We start from the raw sequence: 22407 nt of genomic DNA on the forward strand, positions 1-22407 counted from the left end.
AGGCCATATATAAAAAACTCACAGCTAACATCATAGTCAATAGTGAAAACCTGAAAGCTTTTCCTCTAGGATCAGAAACAAGACAGCTACATGCAAAATAATGAAAATGGGGTACCTTTTTTACAACATATATAAAAATAAACTTAAAATGGATTAAAGATCTAAATGTGAGACCTGAAGTCACAGTAATCCTAAAAGAAAATACAGATAGTAATCTCTTGGACATTGCCCTTAGCAACATATTTATGGATATGTCTCCTGAGGCAAGAGAAACAAAAGCAAAAATAAACTATTGGGACTGTACCAAAAGAAAAAGGTTTGCACAGCAAAGGAAACCATCAACAAAATAAGAAGGCAAGGGGTGCCTCGGTGGCTTAGTGGGTTAAAGCCTCTCCCTTTGGCTCAGGTCGTGATCCCAGGGTCCTGGGATATAGCCCCACATCGGGCTCTCTGCTCAGCGGTGAGCCTGCTTCCTCCTCTCTCTCTCTCTGTCTCTCTGTCTACTTGTGATCTCTCTCTGTGTGTCAAATAAACAAATAAAATCTTTTTAAAAAATAAAAAAAGTAAGAAGGCAAACTAGTGAAAAGAAAAGGATATGTGCAAATATCTGTCCAATAAGGGGTTAATATCCAAAATATACAAAGAACCCTAAAATCATCTGATTAAAAACCAGGCAGAGGACCTGAATAGATACTTTTCCAAAAAAGACAGACAGGTGGCCAACTGGCTCATGAAAAGATGCTCAACATCACTAATTATCAGGACAGTGCCAATAAAAAACCACATGAAATGTCACCTCACAACAGCCAAAATGCCTAGAATCAAACAGGGAAGATATAACAGGTGTGGGGGAGGATGTGGAGAAGAAGGAAGCCTCATGCACTGCGGGTGGGAATGGAATCAGGTACAATCACCTCGGGTAGACAGTGGGAAGGTTACTCAAAACATTGAAAATAGAATTACTCCACGATCCACTGATGCCACAACTGGGTACTTACCCAAGGAAAATGAAAATACATATTCGAAAAGGTATGTGTACCCCTATGTTTATTGAAACATTATTCACAATAGTTAAGATTAAGGAAGGAACCCAGGTGTCCATCAATAGATGAAAGCATAGAGAAGATGTGGTATACACACACACACACACACACACACACACACTGAAATGTTACTCAGCCATAAAATAGAATGAAATCCTGGGACTCCTGGCTGGCTCAGTTGGTGGGGCCTGTGACTCGATCTTGGGGTTGTAGGTTCAAGCCCATGTTAGGTAAAAAGATTACTTAAAAATAGAATCTTTTTAAAAAAGATTTTATTTATTTGACAGAGATCACAAGTAGGCAGAGAGGCAGGCAGAGAGAGGAAGGGAAGCAGGCTTCCAGGGCTGAGCAGAGAGCCGGATGTCGGGCTCGATCCCAGGATCTTAGGATCATGACCTGAGCCCAAGGCAGAGGCTTTAACCCACTGAGCCACCCAGGCGCCCCAAAAATAGAATCTTTAAAAAAACAAAAAAAAAGAATGAACAGGAGATCACACAAGGAAAACACTTCCCCAGAGGTACTGACTGGAAAAATGAGAGGGGCTGATCATTGTGAGTTCTTACAAGAGGTGGAGCTCAAAGACTAGAGTTTTAGAGGTCCGTGCCATGGCTGGTGTGAGCCCAGCAGGTGCCATGGCTTTCCTGCAGAGAAGGAGGGCAGAGGCCTCAGGGCCGACGGCATGCTCTGAGGATTCCCTGGGACACACTGGGAGAGACAGTTTCCCTTCTTGGAGGACACTGGGGAGAACTGGCCTTGCCTCTCAGGGGCCAAAAGAGCCAGCAGGCACCATTGTGCTCCCCTGCCACTTAGCATAGGACCAGAGACACCTACTGAGGGCGGCTAACCTGGACACTGTCATTTTGTTGTATTTTACTCTAAACTCCAAGCCCCTGTGCTTTGGTGTGACTGCCCTTTTGGGACAAATTGGCACCAGCCCCAGTGCGTCAAGACCCGCCCCCAGAGGACCACTGAAGGACCACACCATGCTGGGTCCCTAAAGTTTGAAGCTTTGAAATGCAGCTGGCCTTCCTGGAATAAAAGACAGGTGCCCTACACTGCAAGGTGGGAAGGTGGCCTGGACATGAACAGGGTGAAGGCAGGGATCTAAGGGACACCTGGGACATACGAGGGGAGAGGGTCTGCTCTCTCTTGAGGGCTTCCTGGACAGCAACGGGCACAGAATCCCCTCTCAGGGGATGAGAGAGAGGGCTGGTGTGATTCTTCTCCCCTACCCAGTAGGATGCACTGAAGTCAGGGAGCAGCACAGCACCCACAGTGGGGGCTGGAGCCACTTACACCAAGCCCCACCTCTCTGTGCTCAGCAGGTGTTTCTTTACTAGGGCCGGTGTACCTGAGACCCAGGGCAAGAGGCTCCTCCCTGAGAAGACCAGCACAACCCCCTCCACCCCCGCATATACCACATCTCCTGACCACAGAGTGCTGCAAAGCTTCAGCTTGACTGGAAAAGCATCAGGTCTCTTTTCAGCAAGCAGACCAGAGTGCACCTAGTTAAAACTCGACACACTCTGGCCAAGGTCCAAATGCTCCCCACTGCAGCCAAGGAGAAACTCTGCAGGAGACTGACCAGACGGAAAAAGCAGTGAAAACACAGCAGCAGAAGGCACACAGCATACACCAGAGACACTTCCTGAAGCATCAGGTGCTGGACAGTATAAGACTACTTCTTCATTAGGCCATTACTCTCAGAAGCAAGATACATTACAGACTTTCCTAACACAGAGGAGAAAACAGAGACCTAGGGGCGCCTGGGGGGCTCAGTCAGTTAAGTGTTTGCCTTCGGCTCAGATCAGATCTCAGGGTCCTGGGATAGAGCCCCAGGTCAGGGTCTATATCACCAGTAAGTCTGCTTCTCCCTCTCCCTCTGCCCCTCCGCACTGCTTGTGCTCTCTCTCTCTCTGTCTCAAAAAAATAAATAAAATCTTAAAAAAAAAACAGCCCAGAGACCTAGACAAAATGCCAGAATAGGGGATTCATCCCAAAAGAAAGAACAAGACAAGTTCAGGCCGGGGATCTAACTGAAATGGATGTAAGTAATATGTCTGACCCAAAGCAACAACCATTAGGTTACTAGCTGGGCTTGAGAAGAGCATAGAAGATGCCAAAGAAACCCTGGCTGCAGAGATAAAAGACCTAACTCAAACTATCAGGCCAAAATTCAAAAAACTATAACTGAGATGTGAAATGGACTGGATGTAATGACCACAAGGATGGAAGAAGCAGAGGAATGAATAAATGATACAGAGGACAAAATTATGTAAAATAATGATAGAATTGGGAACTCAAGAACTCCATAAAGCATAATAACATTCATATTATAGGAGTCCTAGAAGAAGAAGAGATGGAAAATGGAGCTGAGGTTTATTTGAAAAAATTATAGGTGAAAACTTCCTTAATCTGGGGAAGGAAACAGACATCCAAACACAGGAGGCACAGAAAACTACATCAAAATCAACAAAAGCAGGTTAACACCAAGACACATTGTAGTAAAATTTGCAAAATACAGAGATAAGGGGAAAAAATCCTTAAAGCAGCAAGGGAAATGAAGTCCCTAATTTATAAGGGAAGACAAGTAAGGTTAGCAGCAGATTTTGCCATGGAAACCTGGCAGGCCAGAGGAGAGGGGCAGGACATATTCAATGTGCTGACTGGGAAAAATATGCAGCCAAGAATACTGTATCCAGCGAGGCTGTCATTCAGAATAGAAGGAGAGATGAAGAGTTTCCGACAAACAAAAACTAAAGGAGTTTGAGACCACCAAACCAGCCCTGCAAGAAATATTAAAGGGGACTCTGTGTGGGAAAGAAAGACTGAAAGCAACAAAGACTAGAAAGGAAAAGAGAAATGCTCCAGAAACAACCACTTAACAAATAATACAATGGCAACAAATTTGTATCTTTCAGTAATCACTCTGAATGTAAATGGGCTACATGCCCCGATCAACAGTTATGGGGTATCAGAATGGATATAAAAAACAAGACACACATTTTAGACCCAAAGACACCTCCAGATTAAAAGGAGGGAGTGGAGAACCATTTGTCATGTTATGGACATCAAAAAAAGCTGGAGTAGCCATACTAACATCAGACAAGATTTTAAAACAAAGCTTGTAACAAGAGATGTAGAAGAGCATTAAATCATAATTAAGGGGTCTATCCATCAAGAAGATCTAACAATTGTAAATATTTATGCCCTCAACTTGGGAGCAGCCAAATATATAAATCAATTAATAACAAATATAAAGAACTTATTGATAATAATACAATGATAGTAGGGGACTTTAACACCTCACTGACAGCAATGGACAGATCATCTAAGCAGAAGATCAACAAGGAAACAGGGCTTTGAATGACACACTGGACCAGATGGACTTAACAGATATACTCAAAACATTTTCTCCTAAGGCAGCCAAATATACATTCTTTTTGAGTACACATGGGACCTTCTCTAGAATAGATAACATCCTGGGTCACAAATCAGGCCTCAACCAGTACAAAGAGACTGAGATCGTACCATGCATATTTTCAGACCACAACATTGTGAAACTTGAAGTCAACCACAAGAAAATATTTGGAAAGGCCACAAATACATGGAGGTTAAAGAATGTCCGACTAAAGAATGAGTGGGTTAACCAAGAAATTAAAGAAGAAATTAAAAAAATACATGGAAGCAAATGAAAATGAAAACAGGATAGTCCAGAGCCTTTGGGATGCAGCAAAGGCAGTCCTAAGAGGGAATTATATAGCAATACAGACCTATCTCCAGAAGCAAGAAAAATCTTAAATATACAACCTAACCTTACACCTAAAGGAGCTAGAAAAAGAACATCAAATGAGTTTAAGCCACCCAAAGAAGGGAAGTAATAAAGATTAGGAACTTCACACAAGGGACATGAATGACCCATAAAAATTCCCTGATTATGCTGCTTGCTTAAGGAAAAAGTCATACAAATCAAAATCATAAGACATTATCTTTCATTCTGGATGAATTCCTGGCCCTGGGCCCCTCTTCCTCCTCACCTCACAGGAGTCGTCACAGGTCCCCATGCCCAGAGCCAGGGATGGCCCAGGAGAGCTCCGGTTGGCTGGCATGTTCCCACTGGACCTCAGCCCTCCAGCTCTCTTGCTGATGCTCCTCCCACAAGCCTGAAGCCAAGGGGTCCGTGGACTCAGTGAGAGCTGTCGGGGCCAGGAAGCAGCTCCTGTGGCCTCCACTACGGGGTCTGGCCCACAGGCTCCACGAGGACTCCAAGAAACCTGGAAAGACAGTGTCCACATGGTCAGTCATTCAGCATTCACCCCAGAAATGCTTCCGGGGGGTACCAAAGTACAGTCCCTGGCCTTGCATACTGTGGGGTAGACACAGTCCAGTCAAAAGGCATGACCTATTCTAGTCATCTATCAAAATGGAATATAAGCAAGACCATGAGATACAGACGACCATCACTAAAGCCTTAAATTCTAGCTTTGGCAACTTGTAGTGACGAGAATATAAAAACGTTTCTCAAGTTTTCTTTTCAAAATGAGTCAAAACTCTTCACCTCAAGGAGTTGTGAAAATTCAACGAGATGACGTTTATAAGGCACCTGGCAGCAGGCTGGCCTAGGGAACTTTTTTTTTCTTTAAAGTTTTTATTTATTTGAGTAACCTCTACACCCAACGTGGGGCTCGAACCCATGACCCCAAGATCAAGAGTTGCCTGCTCCTCTGATTGAGCCAGCCAGACACCTCTAAGCTTTTTTTTTCTTCTTCACAGTTTCACAGTATATCATCGTCGTCCAGGGAACAGTTAATTCACATTAGCAAGTACTGTCATTACTTTAAGGGATCAGATAATATGCGGAAGGGGGTACCTCACTTAATTTACACAATGATCATCTCACCTGTGTGTTGCCACAATTACTATTATTTCATTTTATGCACACAGAGACAGAGGCTTAGCGATAAAGTCAAAGCCAGTCTACCCGGCTTCAAAATTCACCTTCTCAACACTAACACACAGTACTTTTTGCGTGGTAGGCTTAAATAAACGCGGTTCTGTTTAACAGATGTTAAGAACCTGACTGTGATTTGGAACACACAGAAAAAGATTTTTTTAAAACAGAAGAGATAGGCCATAAGGAAAATGCTAATAGCCTGTGATTCCAACATCTTAACTACCTCAGAATAGTCAGAGGTAAATGTGTTTCTCCTCTCACAGGATCTAGGGAGGAGAGGATGCCTCTGTGTCTACGCTGAGGAACAATTTTATTCTGATCAACCAATAAAAGCACTACAGATTTAGTCGTTCTTGCTGGGAAAGGGAAAGTATCCTTTATAAGATGAAGAGGAACTTAATTAAGAAAAGCAGAAGTAAGAAATGGGATAAAGAGGAAACAAGAAAGTAAATAAGGAATAAAATAAAAGGCATGAACACATTGAATTTTAAACCTATAAACATGATGTTGTATCAGAGAAGGACTAGGCTTTCTTTCCTGATGCCCATGGAACTTGTATACAATTCCATTAAATAACTTGGCCATGAAGAAAATCTAGTAGGGGCACCTGGGTGACTCAGTTGGTTAAGTCAAGCAACTGACTCTTGGTTCCAGCTCAAGTCATGATGTCATGGGGCTTGGGATCCAGTCCCATGTAGGGCTCTGGGCTCAGCAGGGAGTCTACTTGAAAGAGTCTCTCCCTCCCACCTTCCCCTCACTCAGTCACTCGCTCGCTTTCTCTCTAATAAATAAATCTTAAAAAAAAAGAAAATCTGGTAGATGTTTTAATGTTGGGAATTGATAGGCTACATGGTCTGATCATAACATAAGACGCTCAGTATCATTAGTCATTAGGGAAATGCAAAGCAAAACCAAAATATTTCATTCATTAGCAGACCGCTTCACATCCATGAGGATGGCTAAAATAAGGGCTAAAAAAAGACAGTAGCAGGTATTGGTGTGATGGGAATAAACTGGAGCTATCATATGTTGCTGGTAGAAATATAAAATGGTATAGAGCCACTCTGACAAACAGTTTGGCAGTTCCTCAAAATGTTACCCATAGAGTCACTATATGATCTGGCAACTCCACTCCTAGGTCCCTCGCCAGGAGAAATGGAAACACATGTCTGCTCGAAAGCTTATATATACAACTGTTCACAGCGGTATTATTCATAGTAGCCAAAAAGTGGAAACCACTTCAATGGCAAATGAGGTGGTTTCAAATGAAAACGAATAAACAAAAAATTTAGTATAGCAATACAATGGAATATTATTTGGCAATTAAAAAGAAGTACTGACACGTGGTGCTACAGCATAAATAAACCTTGAAGTCAATATCTTATGGGAACAAAGCCAATTGCAAAAGACCCCATATTTTATTATTCCATTGATGTGAAATATTCAGAATAGGCAAATACGTAGATATAGAAAATTGGTTAGTAGCTGCCTAGTCTGGGAGTGTGGAGTGGCATGAATGGTCAATGTCAGCTAATGTGTATAAGGTTTCTTTTCAGAGGTATTGAAAATGTTCTAAAATCAGATTGTGGTGATGACTGTACAACTCTGTGAATGTAACAATAACCTCTGAACGTATACTCTAAATAGATGAATTTTATAGTACTGGAATAGATCTAATCTATTTTGTATATCTAAATAAGTCTGTTTAAAAAAAAAAAGGAAGACTTGCCTAAATAACCCAAGGGTCAAAGTGGGAAGTCAATACAGAAGCTACACGAGTCTTGGAAAAATCATGGAACACACGGAAGTCATACAGAGTGAAATTTACAGCTTTAAGTGACTTGATTGTAATTAAAAATAAATATAACAAAAAAGAGCTAGGTATTCAGCCTAAAACATTAGAATTAGGAAAAACAAAACTAGGTAAAGCCCTCCAAATAAACTAGTCATTAATAAAAATAAATTAATTAAAAATAAATTAAATATAAAAATAAATTTAAAAATAAAAAAATTAAATAACTCAAATAAATATACTATGGGGTTTAAAGAAAATAAAGAGCTGGTCCTTTGAAATGACCAATGTCATAGATAACCTCCTAGCAAACTAGATAAAGGAGATGAGTTGTTGGGTTTTTTTTTAAAGATTTATTTATTTGCGAGAGAGTATGTGAGAGAGAGAGGGAGAGTGTGTGCACACACGAGTGGGGGAGGGGCAGAGGGAGAGAGGATACAGACTCCCTGCTGAGCAGGAAGCCCCATGCAGGGCTTGATCCGAGGACCCCAAGACCATGACCTGAGCCAAGGCAGATGCCCAAACAACTGAGTCACCCAGGCACCCCAAGGTGAAGAGTTATAAAAAAAAATATATATATACACACACACACACACATACATGCATATACAGAAATATATATATGTATATATATATTTTTTCCAAATATGTGGAAAATCTTTCTCAGGGCAGTGTTTCAAAGTAGTTATTGTGGGATATTATGCATAACTGTATAGCAACATTTTTTTTTAAAGATTTTATTTATTTGTCAGAGAGAGCGAGCACAGGCAGACAGAATGGCAGGCAGAGGCAGAGAGAGAAGCAGGCTCCCTGCCGATGTGGGACCCGATCCCAGGATGCTGGGATCATGACCTGAGCTGAAGGCAGCTGCTTAACCAACTGAGTCACCCAGGCGTCCCTAGCAACATATTTTAATCCTGATGTGAAACAGGCGCTTCCCTAGCAAGGTGTAAATTAACAAAGTTAATACAGGAAACAACAGAAGAGAAAAAAATGTAGAAGAGACCAGGGAAAAAAATGACATAAGACAACAAATACAAATAGTAAGACTCTGACACACAGAAAGGAAAGGCAAACAGTCCATGGATCTTACGGCCTGAGGAACGACACACTCGTGAGTTCCCTAGGTTTCCTTTTCCTCCCATATATCAGAAACAGGACACTGGAGAAGTTTATAACTCAGAACTGTCAACAGCCATAAATGAAAAAGCTCTGAGAAATGCCTAATTACCTTAACCACAGGACCAAGAAGAGGGTTGCCTAACTAAATACCACCCCACTCCAGCCAAATACTAACAGAAAACACATTCTCTTAAAGCATCCAGGCAACATTCTCCAAGACATACCACACCCAGGGTCATTAAACAAACTTCCATCAATTGCAATCTATATCCTCTAATATCACCAAACTAGAAATCAACAACAGAAAGGTAACAGGAGAGTCTCCAAACACTTGAAAATTAAACAATACATTTCTATATCACCCATGGATCAAAGAGGTGGTCTCAAGGCAAATTAAAAAGTCATGAATGAAAATAAAAATACAACATATCAAAAGTTGGGGGATGTAGATAAAGCAGTGTCAAGAGGGAAAATTATAGCACTAAGATGTTTATATGAAAAAAGAATTAAGGTCTTAAACCAATAATTTAAGCTCCCATCTCAAGAAACTAGAAAAAGAACAAAGTAAACCCAAAGCAAGCAGAAGGGAGAAAGCAATAAATATAAGAGCAGAAAGCAATGAAACTGAAAACACTTACCAAATTGTTGAATCACTCTATTGTATACCTGAAAACAAACAAAAATAGTTGAGATAAAATATATATGTAAATATAGAAAAAAAATTGAAAACAGAAAAACAATACGGAACAATCACTGAAACCAAAAGCTGGTTCTTTGAAAAGAGTGATAAAATTGGTAATCCACTAGCAAGACTGATAAAGAGAAAAAGAAACAAGATACAAATTACCAATATTAGAACTGAAACATAAGATATAATTACAGATGCTGCAGCCATTAAACAAAAGTAAGGGAATACCACAAATAACTTAAACGCACATAAATTGAATTATAAATTCAATTGGATGAAATAGTCCAATTCTCCACAAAACACAAACTTCCACAACTCACCCACTATTAAATATCTCTCTTAAAAAAAAAAGATTTAAATAGACAACCTGAAGCCATATAACTACTACAGAAGTTGATGCCATCATCAAAAAGCTTCCAAAAGGAAATGTCCAGGCCCAGAGGGTTTCCCTGGAGGATTTTACCAAACGGTTAAAGGAAAAATTAGCATAATTCTACATAATCTCTTCCAGAAAATAATTCCTACCTCATTCTATGAGGCCAGTACTACTCTAACACTAACACCAGACAAAAGCAGTACAAAAAACTAAAACTGTAGACCAATATCTTTCATAAACCGAGTGGCAGAAAATCCTTTAAAAAAAAAAAAAAAGCAGTAGCTAATCCATTCCTGCAACACATGAAAAGAATTATACACCACAACCAAGTGAGGTTTATTCCAGGAATGTAAGGCTGGTTCAACATTCAGAAATCAATCAGTGCAATCTCCCATATTAACAAGCTAAAGAAGAAAAATCACAAGACCACATAAATTCATACAGTACTGACGAATTTCTACACATTCATTACAAAACCAGACAGACACACAGATCAATGGAACAGAATAAAGAACCTAAAAATAGCCGCACACAAGTATGTGCGATTTATTTTTCACAAAGGTGCAAAATAAGTCAAGGAAGGAAGCATAGTCTTCAACAGATGGTGCCTGAGTAATTGGACGTCCAAACAGATGAGCTTCAATCTAAGTCTCACACTTTATACAACACTGAACTCAAAATGCATCGTGAACAGCAGCAGGAAGGAGAAATGGACCCAACACCAACACACTGGAGAATTTCTCTCCCCTCGGGAACAGGAGAAAAGGACAACAAAGAATGTAAATTGTGTATGACACGGGTGACAACCAAACAACTAAATATAATTTTTGATTAAAATACGGAACATTTATAAAAATTCACCATGGCCTAGGCCACGAGTCTCCTCCTGTTTGAAGGAATGAGCTGCACGTAGACATTTTTCTGACCACAGAAAACTAAGGCTAGAAATCTATTAAAAAAAATAAACTTCTGGAAACTAAAAACACACTTCTAAATAACTCGCGGGCAGAAGAAAAAAATCAACTTTTAGGGAACACTTAGAACGTAATGTACCGAACCTTGGGGGTCTTAGAGTGAACTTCAGGACCTTAACGTTGAGAAAAGAGGAAAGCCTGCAAAATAATGATCGAATCATCCAGCCACGGTTAGACAACCGATTCCACCACTGACCACACAGAATTCCCCAACACTCACGCTCCCCGGGGCCCCATCACCTCCACATCCCTCCGACACAGAGCACTGAGATCCTCCTGACAACTATTAAACCACTGCTGAGAACCGGAGCCGCTTCCGGTCACCACCCCTAGCACCGCCCCTTCTCCGGGTTTGGGGCGACGAACGAAGGGGGCGTGGTCCTGCATACGCGCAGAACCACATTCGAAGACGCTGTCAACCCAGAGTCAACATGGAGATGTTACGGAATCGATGCTTTGGCGCGTTCAGCGCCCCTCGGCCGCGTTGTCAGGCGGGGAACATGGCCGCGCCCAGGCCGCGCATCCAGTGGGGTGCGCCATGTTGGGGGAGTGACCATTCCGTACCGAGGGTAAGGAAGCCTCTAAACTCACAGAGCAGAGCCGTGGACCTGTCTCAGTGGCGGGAAGCATGGGAAGCGACGTTCTTTGGGGCGGTCTTCCTGGAGGAGGGGGTCTTTGGATCTGTACTCTGGATCTATCTAATAATGTTCAGAGAAGCTGTAGGGCTTCTGGAAAGATGCAGAGGTTCCAGTGGCTATTCTCTCTCGGCAGATACCACACGGCGTGAACGGAGGGGAGAAGTCAGACTGGTTTACAGTCCTCTCCTGGAACATACCACGAGCAAAGAAGGGGAAGAAATTGGGGGTGGGCAAGCCTCCTAGGATACAGCACGGAGGGAAAAAGGGAAGTCAGTGTCAGATTCCCCTGTGTTGTGCTTGTAGGGGTTGGCTGCGGGGTCTGACGCTCCCATAGTCCACATTGTCTCCCACTTCAGCAGCCCCAGATGAAATAAAATATGTACCAATAATACTTTTTGACTTTTCCTTAATCTGAAGCAATATGTCAATAAAAACATCTTTAGGAAACCATTATTTTTATTTCCACATAGAATAAAATCTGCATTGTGATAATGCCCTTTGAAAAATGTGGCTTTAAGACAAGACTGATTCTACCCTTGAACTGGTTTGCCATCCCTAATATTACTTCTAATATAGAAATTCTGGAGATGCCCATACCCTTCTAGGACATGTCACTGGGGTAGAAAAGGAAGACATCCTGTTGGACTTTAGCTGGGAATGCCTACTTTTCCTTCAAAACCAGGTTCAAATATCTCCTCCAGGTAGAAGGCTCTGTACCCCGCTGAAGGCTTTTCCGAATTCTCGGGTGAGGAAGGTACTTTGAGGCGACCTGACACAGGCTCAGGTATGGACTTACTAGATGCTCTCTGTCCAGTCACATCCCCTCTGGGGCTCAGTTTCACAGTCTGGAATGTGAGGGTGCTGCACTCAGCCTGAGACCATCTGGGACTAATTTGTAGTCTGACAGATCCATCAGTCAATGAGGGAGACCACACACCAGAGGAACCAAGGAACCACTAAACAAAGGAAAAGATAGAGTTATAGGATTCTGAGGAATGATGAAGATCAGGTGAAATAGAAATGAAGCCATGTTTGGGTGACCTTAAGGCAAAATGGGGCTATGTGTGAACTGCAAAGGGAACTGAGTCCCGTTTTCCTGAAAACAATAAAGTTTAGGTGTAGAACATTGTGTCTAAATACCCCTTATGTCTGGTCAGGGTTGGAAATCCCAGCTGCTTCTTTGTGTCTAAGTGACTAAGTGCAGGGAGAAAATGACCATCCCTTCCTTGAATAGGGAAAGAAGATGGTTGGGCCCAGCCCAGAAATGCCATCCAATGGTGGGATGAGCAGAGAGGCAGGAGCCCCTTGACCTTGACACTTATTGAAGCCCCTGCTCTGGCCCTAGGGCTCACTCCATCACGCCTGCTCCAAGGTCTTTTCTTTAGATGTCTTCCTTCCCTGACCTACCCCCACTACTCTCTAGCTCCTCACTATGCCTTAGTTTTCTTCATAGCCTTTTGTTTTATCAGAATGATCTTAAGTATTTACTCTTCACTCATTTACTTGTTCATGCCGATACTGAAGTGATTTCTGCTTCTCCTATATGTGGAGTGATTGCTTTATTTTTGGTAGCTTTACCACACATGTAGAGAGCAGTAAATCATACTCAACCAGGGTCACTGTCTTAAGAGATAAATTATTCCCTCCAAAAGACTTGTAGGCCTCTCTGGGTGACACAACTAATTATAAAATTGATTCGGTAGCAGTAATGCAGGAAATGCTATAGAGATGGAGAACTTGTAAGTATTTAAGACCCTATTTGTTCATCCATCAAATATTTATTGATGACCAGTCATTGCTCTTGGTACTTGGTAATAGGTAAAAAAGACAGACCCCAAACTCCTGGCTTCATGAGCCCAACATCCTAGTGGGGAAGAGGGCAATAAACACTGTTTGTCGGGGCACCTGGGTGGCTCAGTGGGTTAAGCCTCTGCCTTCGGCTCAGGTCATGATCTCAGGGTCCTGGAATCGAGCCCCGAATTGGGCTCTCTACTCAGCAGGGAGCCTGCTTCTCCCTCTCCCTCTGCTTGCCTCTCTGCCTACTTGTGATCTCTCTCTCTCTCTCTGTCAAATAAAAAAAAGTTGATAACTGCTAACGGGGGTAGATGGGACAGTAATGGGAGTTAGAAATGTTGGGAGAGAGGAGCTGCCACTTCAAATAGAGAGATCAGAGTCTCCTTTCAAACTCTGCAACTAGGGATGCCTGGGTGGCTCAGTCGGTTAAGTATCTGCCTTTGGCTCAGATCATGGTCCCAAGGTCCTGGGATCAAGTCCTGTATCAGGCTCCTTGCTCAGCGGGGAGACTTCTACTCCCTCTACCTGCTGCTCCCCCTGCTTGTGCTCGAACACTCTCTCTCTGACAAATAAAAAAAAAAATCTTTAAAGAAAAAATAAAGTAAAATAAAATTAAAAAAATAATTCTACAACTGACTGTGCGGAATCCTGGAGCAGGCCAGTTGTGAATCTTCATATTTACCCTGGCAACCAGTTGAAAACAAGGAAGACTGCAAGGTCAGAATATTTACCCAGCTTCAGCTAAGGACAGAATGATGAACACCTCTTCGTCCTACGGTAAATGCAGAGAATAGTATCCACAGTCTTCTGATCAGCCTTGTCTTGCATGCCGTCTTCTTTTAGTAGATGAGAAATATCTTACAATATGGTAAAATATTATCCATCTTCCACTGACAGAGGTAAAGGAAAACCTCATAAAAGCATCAGGTTCAATGGCTAAGCAGGGACGTTTGGACCAACAGCCACAACCCTTTACACATGTCAGGAGTCAGAAGGCAATGATAGCTTATTTATTTTGCACCCAATGGGTTTTTTTGTTGTTGTTTTTTTTTAAGATTTTATTTATTTATTTATTTATTTATTTGACAAAGAGATAGAGAGAGCCAGGAGCACAAGCAGAGGGAATGGCAGAGGGAGAAGAAGCAGGTTCCCTGCTGAGCAGAGAGCCCGATGCAGGGCTGGATTCGAGGACCCTGGGATCATGACCTGAGATGAAGGCAGAAGCTTCACCGACTGAGCCCCCCAGGTCCAAATTTTTAATGGAAAATTTTTACACTACACAAAAGCTGAAAGAATTGTACTACGAACATCCAAATGCCCTGCCCCTGGGTGTAACAACTGTTAACTTTTGTCACATTTGCATAATCTCTTCTGTACATACATACAGGCCCCATCATTTTAAAAATAATGTCATAAATAAATAAATAAATAAATAAGTGTCCAAAGAAAATTATTTAAGTAACTGAAGTAGAGGTTAAAGGCTGTATTCAGCTAATGGGCATCAGGTAACCCCACGCCTGACCCCGGACTGAAACGGGCTTAGGGTTTTTATAGGGGAAAGTTGGATATGTGTCTTTGCAGTCTGGGCTTAGATGACAGTTTTTTCTTTAACCTTAAGAGAAACTCACCCTTAAAGGTTTGTTCTAGTTTTTGAGTCCCTTTCTCGATCAGAGCCCCAGACTGTCAGAACAGTACCTTCTAAGAATTGTTTTGTAAGCCTTGTGGCTTATCCACTAGTCCAAGTTCATGCGGGAGGGGGAAGGATAGATAGCAAAAGAAAGAAAAAGAGGACTCCAGTATGTTTGTTTTATAATACCTTTCTACAATAAACTATAGACATCATGCTCTCTGAAAGCCAAATACTCAGCATGTAGCTCCTAAGGGACCGGACATACAAATGGACAATGGCCAGACTGTATACAGAGGACGCTTGAACAAACAGTTTTTACCACACAGGTCTACTTACAGGCAGAATTTTTTAAATAAATACAGTATAGTATTGCAAATGTATTTTCTCTTTTGATTTTAATACATTCTTTTCTCTGGCTTACTTTATTGTAAGAATACAGTACATAATACACAGAACACAAAATATGTGTTCATCAGTTATCAGTAAGGCTTTGAGTCAACGGTAGGCTATTAGTAGTTACATTTTGGGGAATCAAAAGTTATTCCACTGCGTGTGTTGGGGGGCGGGCAGTGACCCCAAGCCCAGCATTGTTGAAGGGTCAACTGTATTATGACAATAGAACTCTGACCTACAGCCTCTCGCAGCAATCCCGGGAAACCAAACCATTGCCTCTATAGCAATGTGTCTAGATGGCCAGGACTTGGTCAAGGACGACCAGCCTCCTCATTTCTTGCCCCCACTCTCCACTTCCAACTCAGGTCCAACCAGAGAAAACCAAACCTGCTTCCCAAATCAATCACCTAGGATGTCCTGCTTCTATTAGAAAGCCAACAGCTTTTCAATTAGGGCATACCTGAAGCCTCCCCCCACCTTTTTTTTAAAGGTAAAGCTTGTCCACTCCTCTGTCTCTGCCAAAAGGCAAGTGACAGTGTCTGACCTCCTTGTTAAAGGAAGCTCGGAATGAATGGCCTTTGCTTTTTCTCATTTTATTTGTCTTCATTCATTTCCACAGGGCATACCTGACGTCTTTATTTTCACTATAAAGCTTTCCTAGGTGATGCTGACCACCTCCCTTGCTGTAGAAACCTCTGTAGTCTCTGTCTTCATTTGGGTCATCTTTGGATATTTCCACACATGCCTAAGAGCAGGATTTTTTTTTTTTTTTTGCATAGCCACAAGCCCATTCCCACATCTAAGAAATCTGAGATATGACTTTCAATTTTTTAAAAAATTTTATTTATTGGGACGCCTGGGTGGCTCAGTTGGTTGAGCAGCTGCCTTCGGCTCAGGTCATGATCCCAGGGTCCTGGGATCGAGTCCCACATCGGGCTCCTTGCTCGGCAGGGAGCCTGCTTCTCCCTCTGCCTGTGCTGGCTCGCTCTCTCTCCCTCTGTCTCTGGAAATAAATAAATAAAAATCCTTATTTAAAAAAAAGATTTTATTTATTTATCTGAGAGAGAGAGAGAGCGTGAGCGCACGTGTGCGTGTACACATGTGAGTGAGGGGAGGGGCAGAGGAAGAGGGAGAGGGAGAAGCAAACTTCCCGCTGAGCAGAGAACCTGATGTGAGACTCAGTCCAGGCCCCTGAGATCATGAGCTGAGCCAAAGTCAAATGTTTAACTGACTGAGCCACCCAGGCACTCTGACTTTCAGTTTTATTTAAAAATTATCATATAGTAAAATTAACTTCTTGGTGTACAGTTCACTAATTTGAATACATGTACAGATTTGTATGACCACCACCATGATTGAGTTTCAGGCATTTCCATCACCTCCCCTAGCTCCTTCTGAAAATCTTACCACACTTAAGAAATTTAACAGTGGGAGCACCTGGGTGGCTCAGTTGTTAAGGGTCCTGGGATCAAGCCCCATATCGGGCTCCCTGCTCAGCGAGGAATCTGCTTCTCTGTTCCTCCCCTGGCTCTTGTGCATTCTCTCTGCCTCTCTCTCTCAAATAAATAAATAAAATCTTAAAAAAGAGAAATTTAACAATGATAAAATAATAGTGTGCATCCTAAATTCAAATGTTTCTAATTATCCTCAAATTTCTTTATAACTTTTATTTTTTTTAAAGATTTTATTTATTTATTTGACACAGAGAGAGAAAGAGATCACAAGTAGGCAGAGAGGCAGGCAGAGAGAGAGGGAGAAGCAGGCTCCCCGCTGAGCAGAGAGCCCGATGCGGGGCTCGATCCCAGCACCCTGGGATCATGACCCGAGCAGAAGACAGAAGCCTAACCCACTGAGCCAACCAGGGGACCCTCTTTATAACTTTTCAATCCCAAATTCAAATAGGGTTCATGCCTGGCATTTGGATTCGTTCATGGCATCACACCTCTTTAGTCTCTCATCTCTCTCTAACCTAAGAGCATTTTCCCAGCCTGTTTCGTCTGTCACGACCTTGATCATTTTGAAGAGAGTTTACCAATTGTGGTGTAGGTGGTTCTCATTTCTAATTGTTTCCTCATGAATAGATTCAGGTCGAACAGCCTGGGAAAGAAGTCTGCCTGGGTGATTTGTCCCTCTCAGTGAGTCATGTCTGGAAACATGTTTCTATGTATCCTCTGTTTGGTAATGGCTAAGTTTAATTTCCTCATTGTAAAGAAATATTTTTTCTTTTCTGTAAAAATTTGACATTGTTCCTTCCTCTTGCATGTTCATTTGTTTGTTGAGAATTATTATATTCATGTGCCAGCATCATAACATATGTGCAGACACATTACATAATGCACAATTAACATAATCACAGTACCATCGTCACACCTAACAAAATTGATTTTATTGCTGGGAACCTCTGTAGACTTGTGAGACTTGAACTCACAGCCCTGACATCAAGAGCCAGGCACTTAACGAACTGATCCACCTAAGCACACTTGCCCAGGCTCTTTCAAAAAGCTCTCCCCAGCTGCTAGGTCAGCACGGCCTTCAGCGGGCATGGACTCTCCTACTGTGGTCAGGAAGGGCTTCCCATAAGGGGTATGTGAGCTGGGTTTTGAAGAATGATTAGCGGTTCATCCATTGAAGAGTTATGATGGATTACCTGAAGGGGCAATGGTGTCTCCCTAATTTCCATATTTGAGGCACTACGGGGCAACAGACTCATTGCGAGGCAATGTTGAAAATTTGTGGTGATGCTGCACCAGCGTAATTATTAATTAGATTTAGTTTTATAAGGAGCTATGAATAATAGAGTGATCTAGAAGATGCTTTTATTGACACATTACATTAGACAGAGAAAACCACCATTGACATATCAATGTAAAACTTATTTTTATTGATACCTATTTTTATTTTAGTTGAGGTGGCTTGGTTAGCGTGGGGGCTGATTGAGATTATGGGCAGGTTTAGGGCCTCTCCCACGCTGTGCTGGCCTCCACAGCACATATACTAAAACAGGCCCGCATGCCCCTGCCCAAGGTGGTGGGACTGGATGCTACCACTCAGCCTCTTCTCCCTCTGGCGAGTGGAGGACTATACTGCTCCTACTGCGTCCTTCCTAGCACATTCTATAGTATCACCCGGGGGGAAGGTACTATTGTGGCATTTCTCCCCTCGCTTCCAATGACAGATTTCAGATTCATTTAGGGTTCTCATTCTTTCTCGTCATTAGTAATGACTCCCCTCTCCTATTGTTGCAGGTTTTTTTTCTCACATTGTCTAAGAATGCATCTCATGAGCAACAGGGTGAAGTGATGTGGTAGGGTGAAGTGAAGTGAAAAGTTTATTAAGGGGAGGTGAGAATAAAAAGGAAGACAGTCTAGAGTGAGAGGGGGTCCCCAATGGGTTACCACTGAGGGCTTTTATGGTCTGTCTTTTATAGGAAACTGACCAGGAAACTTGGCAAATTTCTTGTCAATATCATGGTGGATTTTTGACAATCATGTCTATATTTAGAACACATCTGGTGGACTTAAAACTGTCATGAGAGCAAACAAGGTGTTCATGTAAAATATCTCCACATCTGGGATTTCTGGGAGCCTAGTTACATAACTCCCTGCCTGACCCTCCTCTCCTTTCCTCCTGCCTGTCTCTCCCTACCTAGCCTTGCCTCTCCACTACTCACTACATCCCTTGGAGCCCCTTAGCATCTCCAGAAGTTGAACTCCAGACCTGAACTCCAGAGACTCCTGTCTACCAAGAGGTCTACTCAAAGAAAGATGGGCAACTCCTTCACAGGGCAGCCCCACTGCTTTTCTCATTGAGACAGGAGGCAAGTTTTTTCCACCTTATGGCACAGACTGTCTTCCAAGATGGCATCTCCCACGGAGCAGTGCCATTCATTCTACTACACCCTTATTCTGAGCCAAACAGAACTGGGGATGGTAAGGAAACTTTCACAGCCAGTAAGTAACTTCACCTTGCTGACTGTGGAATGCAGTTTCACAAGTGCTTTTGAGCTTGGACATGAGACACCGCCCCCCACCCATTTCTCCCATAGACCCCACGGTGTTAGAGGCCAGAATTCAGAATGGAAGAGGTTCTCAGGGGGCGTGGGCTGATGGTTTTGCAGTAGCTGCCTATGTGGTACTGTAGCCTGAGTGATGGGGGGGCATTAGAGTCAGTGATGGGGTTTCTGTGGATTCAGTGTTGGGATCTTTTAGATCAGATGCCCAGCTAATTATTAGCCAGCCTTACTTTTTCTAATTTTAAGCATTAAGGCCATACATTTCCATCTAAGACCCATAGGATTCGCTATAAGGTATTATTATTCATTTCCAAATATTTTTTTTAATTTCGATGATGGTTTCTTTCATTTCACACGTCATTCTGAAGCTCGTTTCTAATTGCAGTAAACAGTTAATCCTTTACTGATTTCTTTTTTTAAAAGATTTTAATCTATTTATTTGACAGACAGAAATCACAAGTAGGCAGAGAGGCAGGCAGAGAGAGAGAGAGAGAAGCGGGCTCTCTGCCGAGCAGAGAGCCCGATGCGGGACTTGATTCCGGGACCCCGAAATCATGACCTGAGCGGAAGGCAGCAGCCCAATCCACTGAGCCACCCAGGTGCCCCCTTTTACTGATTTCTAATCTAATTTCTCAGTGGTCAGATAATGTGAATTGTACCATGAATGTTCCTTGAAACAAGTGGAGACTTGTTTTATGGTGAACTCCTTTGCATCTTTCCATAAATGTTCAATCTATTGCTTTAAAAGACTATGTGTTCTCCAGTTGTTAGATTCGCGGTCCAAAACTTGTATACCCTCTCTGATTTTTTTCACCTGTTTGCTCTCTAGAGGGCAGTGTGATGGGGATTTTGTGTATTTCTCTTTGCTCCTGTTAGTATTTCTGTATGTGCATCTTATTAGATACAGGTGTGTGTACTTTATTTTTTTAAGTGGACTTCAAAACCAACCGAGGCTGGAACTCAGGACGCTATCAAGACCTGAGCTGAGATCAAGTTCCAGACCTTTAACCGACTGAGCCACCCAGGAGCCCTTAGGTGTGTGTATTTTTAAATTTTGCCAAATGGCTCTCAAAAATGTTATACACATTATATTATATATATATATATATGTATGTAATATATATTACATACTCAATACATATATAAAGTATATGAAATATTCACACCAGCAGTGTATAGATTCCCCATTTTCCCAAATGCTCTCCAGCACTGAATGCTGTTCTTTTTCACTTTTTTTTTTTATCATTCTGAGGGATGAATAATTATATCTAGTTCTGTTTGACTTTTTTCACCTATTGATGAGTTGAGCATCTTTTCCAGATAAATGGGCCTTAGATTCCTTCTGTGCATTCTCATGTCCTTTGTTTATTCCTCTTCTCTTCCCCTGACTTTTACATAATGAACTTCCTTGTACTCCCTCATTTGAACCTCACTGATGTCATATCTGTTCCCATATGCATTAAGATCAATGTCTGGACAATTTCTTTACATAATTTTCTTGATTTTTTGAAAAATATTTTATTTATTTATTGAATGGAGAGAGAGAACACAAGCAGGGGGAGCAGCGGAGGGAGAAGCAGGGTCCTTGCTGATCAGGGAGCCTGATCCAGGGCCCAATCCCAGGACCCCAAGATCATGACCCGATCCAAAGGCAGATGATTAACCACCTGAGCCACCCAGGTGCTCTATTTCCTTGGCTTTTTATATTTCCATGCAGAGTTTGAAATTGTTTTACCAAATTGGAAAAAATTGGAATTTTTCTTGTCACTTCATTACCTCAACAGGGTTAACACTGAAGCAGTGATGTTTTTATTTTACTATATTTCTGTCCAGGAATATTCCCTCCATGTGCTTAAGTTTTGTATTATATCTCTGAATTATAAATATTAGCTTTCTTATTCCTAGTCCAGTGCCATTCTTGTATTTTGTGGGATTTTTAGGAGTTTTGTGTTTGTTGTCATTATTAGACACAGATGTTTTTCCTTTCCATATGTTTCAATCTGCTGTCATTTTCTTGTACCCCACCACCTTAACCGAAATTCCTAATGCTAATTTTCCAAATATACAATGCTATGACCTACAACTAAAAATGATTTGCTCTCCCTTCTCAATATTTAACCAGTTTATTTCATCTTCATATTTAATTAAATTGGCTAGAGCTTTCAAAACACTGTTGTGATAGGAACAACCCCCATCCTGTCGCTAGTTTTAATAGAAACATCTTCAGCATTTTACCTTTTAGTACTGTGCTTCCTGGTGATTTCGAGACTATGATCTTTGCTGAATTTTCATAGTTTCTTTCTAGTCTTGTTTTAGTTTGAGAATTACTGCTGAATTGTGTCAAATGTCTTTTTATATCCACTGATATGATTGTGATTTTTTCCTTTGAATTTGTTGATATAATTTTTAAAAACCTGGTAACTGTACTAACATTAACTATCTTTGTCTCACCTGAAAATTCAATTCAGTCATGTGGTTAATTTGGTTTTGGTACTTGCTGGATTCAAATTGCTAATATTTTATTTAAGATCTTAGCATCTGGAGGATAAAATAATCTGCAGGTAACTGCTTGTTTGTATGAAGACTATATTTTTCTAAGGTGAGGTTATAATGCTTCATAAAATGAATTTGGAATATTCCCGGTTCTTCTTATTGCTTGAAACAGGGATTGGCAAACTTGTAACGAAGGCAGCCATAGACAATATGTAAATGAATGGACATGATTGTTTTCCAATAAAATTTAATTTACAAATACAGCTATGGACCAGATTTGACCTGCAGCCCATAATTTGCCAACCCCTAGTCTGGAACTATTTAGAGAGTATAGAAATACTCTAAAAAAAAATCCATATGAAGTCAATTTCATCCTGGTGTCTTTTTTTGTACTTTAGTTTTTACTTTGAAATAATTGTAGGTTCACGAGGCATTGCAAGAAATAGCACAGAGAGCTAGAGTCTTTTAAAATAATGCACACACAAACTTCTCAACTTC

The 22407-nt window shown here is 41.6% G+C and overlaps 1 protein-coding gene and 1 long non-coding RNA gene across 4 annotated transcripts in view; one reads left to right on the plus strand and one right to left on the minus strand.

Annotated features, from left to right (window-relative positions):
* The window catches only part of ZNF81 (zinc finger protein 81), a 110196-nt gene extending 98880 nt beyond the window's left edge, over positions 1-11316 (minus strand). Inside the window, exons 1-3 of one of the 3 annotated variants that reach the window (XM_004754995.3) lie at positions 11190-11316; positions 9550-9577; positions 5081-5317 (exon numbers count right to left, since the gene is read on the minus strand). In XM_004754995.3, the coding sequence (XP_004755052.1) occupies positions 5081-5152 (72 nt within the window). In that variant the 5' untranslated portion in view covers positions 5153-5317; positions 9550-9577; positions 11190-11316. The other 2 variants (XM_013057565.2, XM_013057566.2) reach the window with 2 other exon arrangements.
* Positions 11291-11978, plus strand: LOC123388590. Its single transcript, XR_006603063.1, has 2 exons — positions 11291-11518; positions 11721-11978. It is a non-coding gene; the product is annotated as an uncharacterized LOC123388590 (long non-coding RNA).
* Positions 11979-22407: the final 10429 nt, after the last annotated feature.

The sequence above is a fragment of the Mustela putorius genome, unplaced genomic scaffold (genome assembly GCF_011764305.1).
Source record: "Mustela putorius furo isolate JIRA1106 unplaced genomic scaffold, ASM1176430v1.1 tig00003903_pilon_pilon_pilon, whole genome shotgun sequence".
Lineage (NCBI taxonomy): Eukaryota > Metazoa > Chordata > Mammalia > Carnivora > Mustelidae > Mustela > Mustela putorius.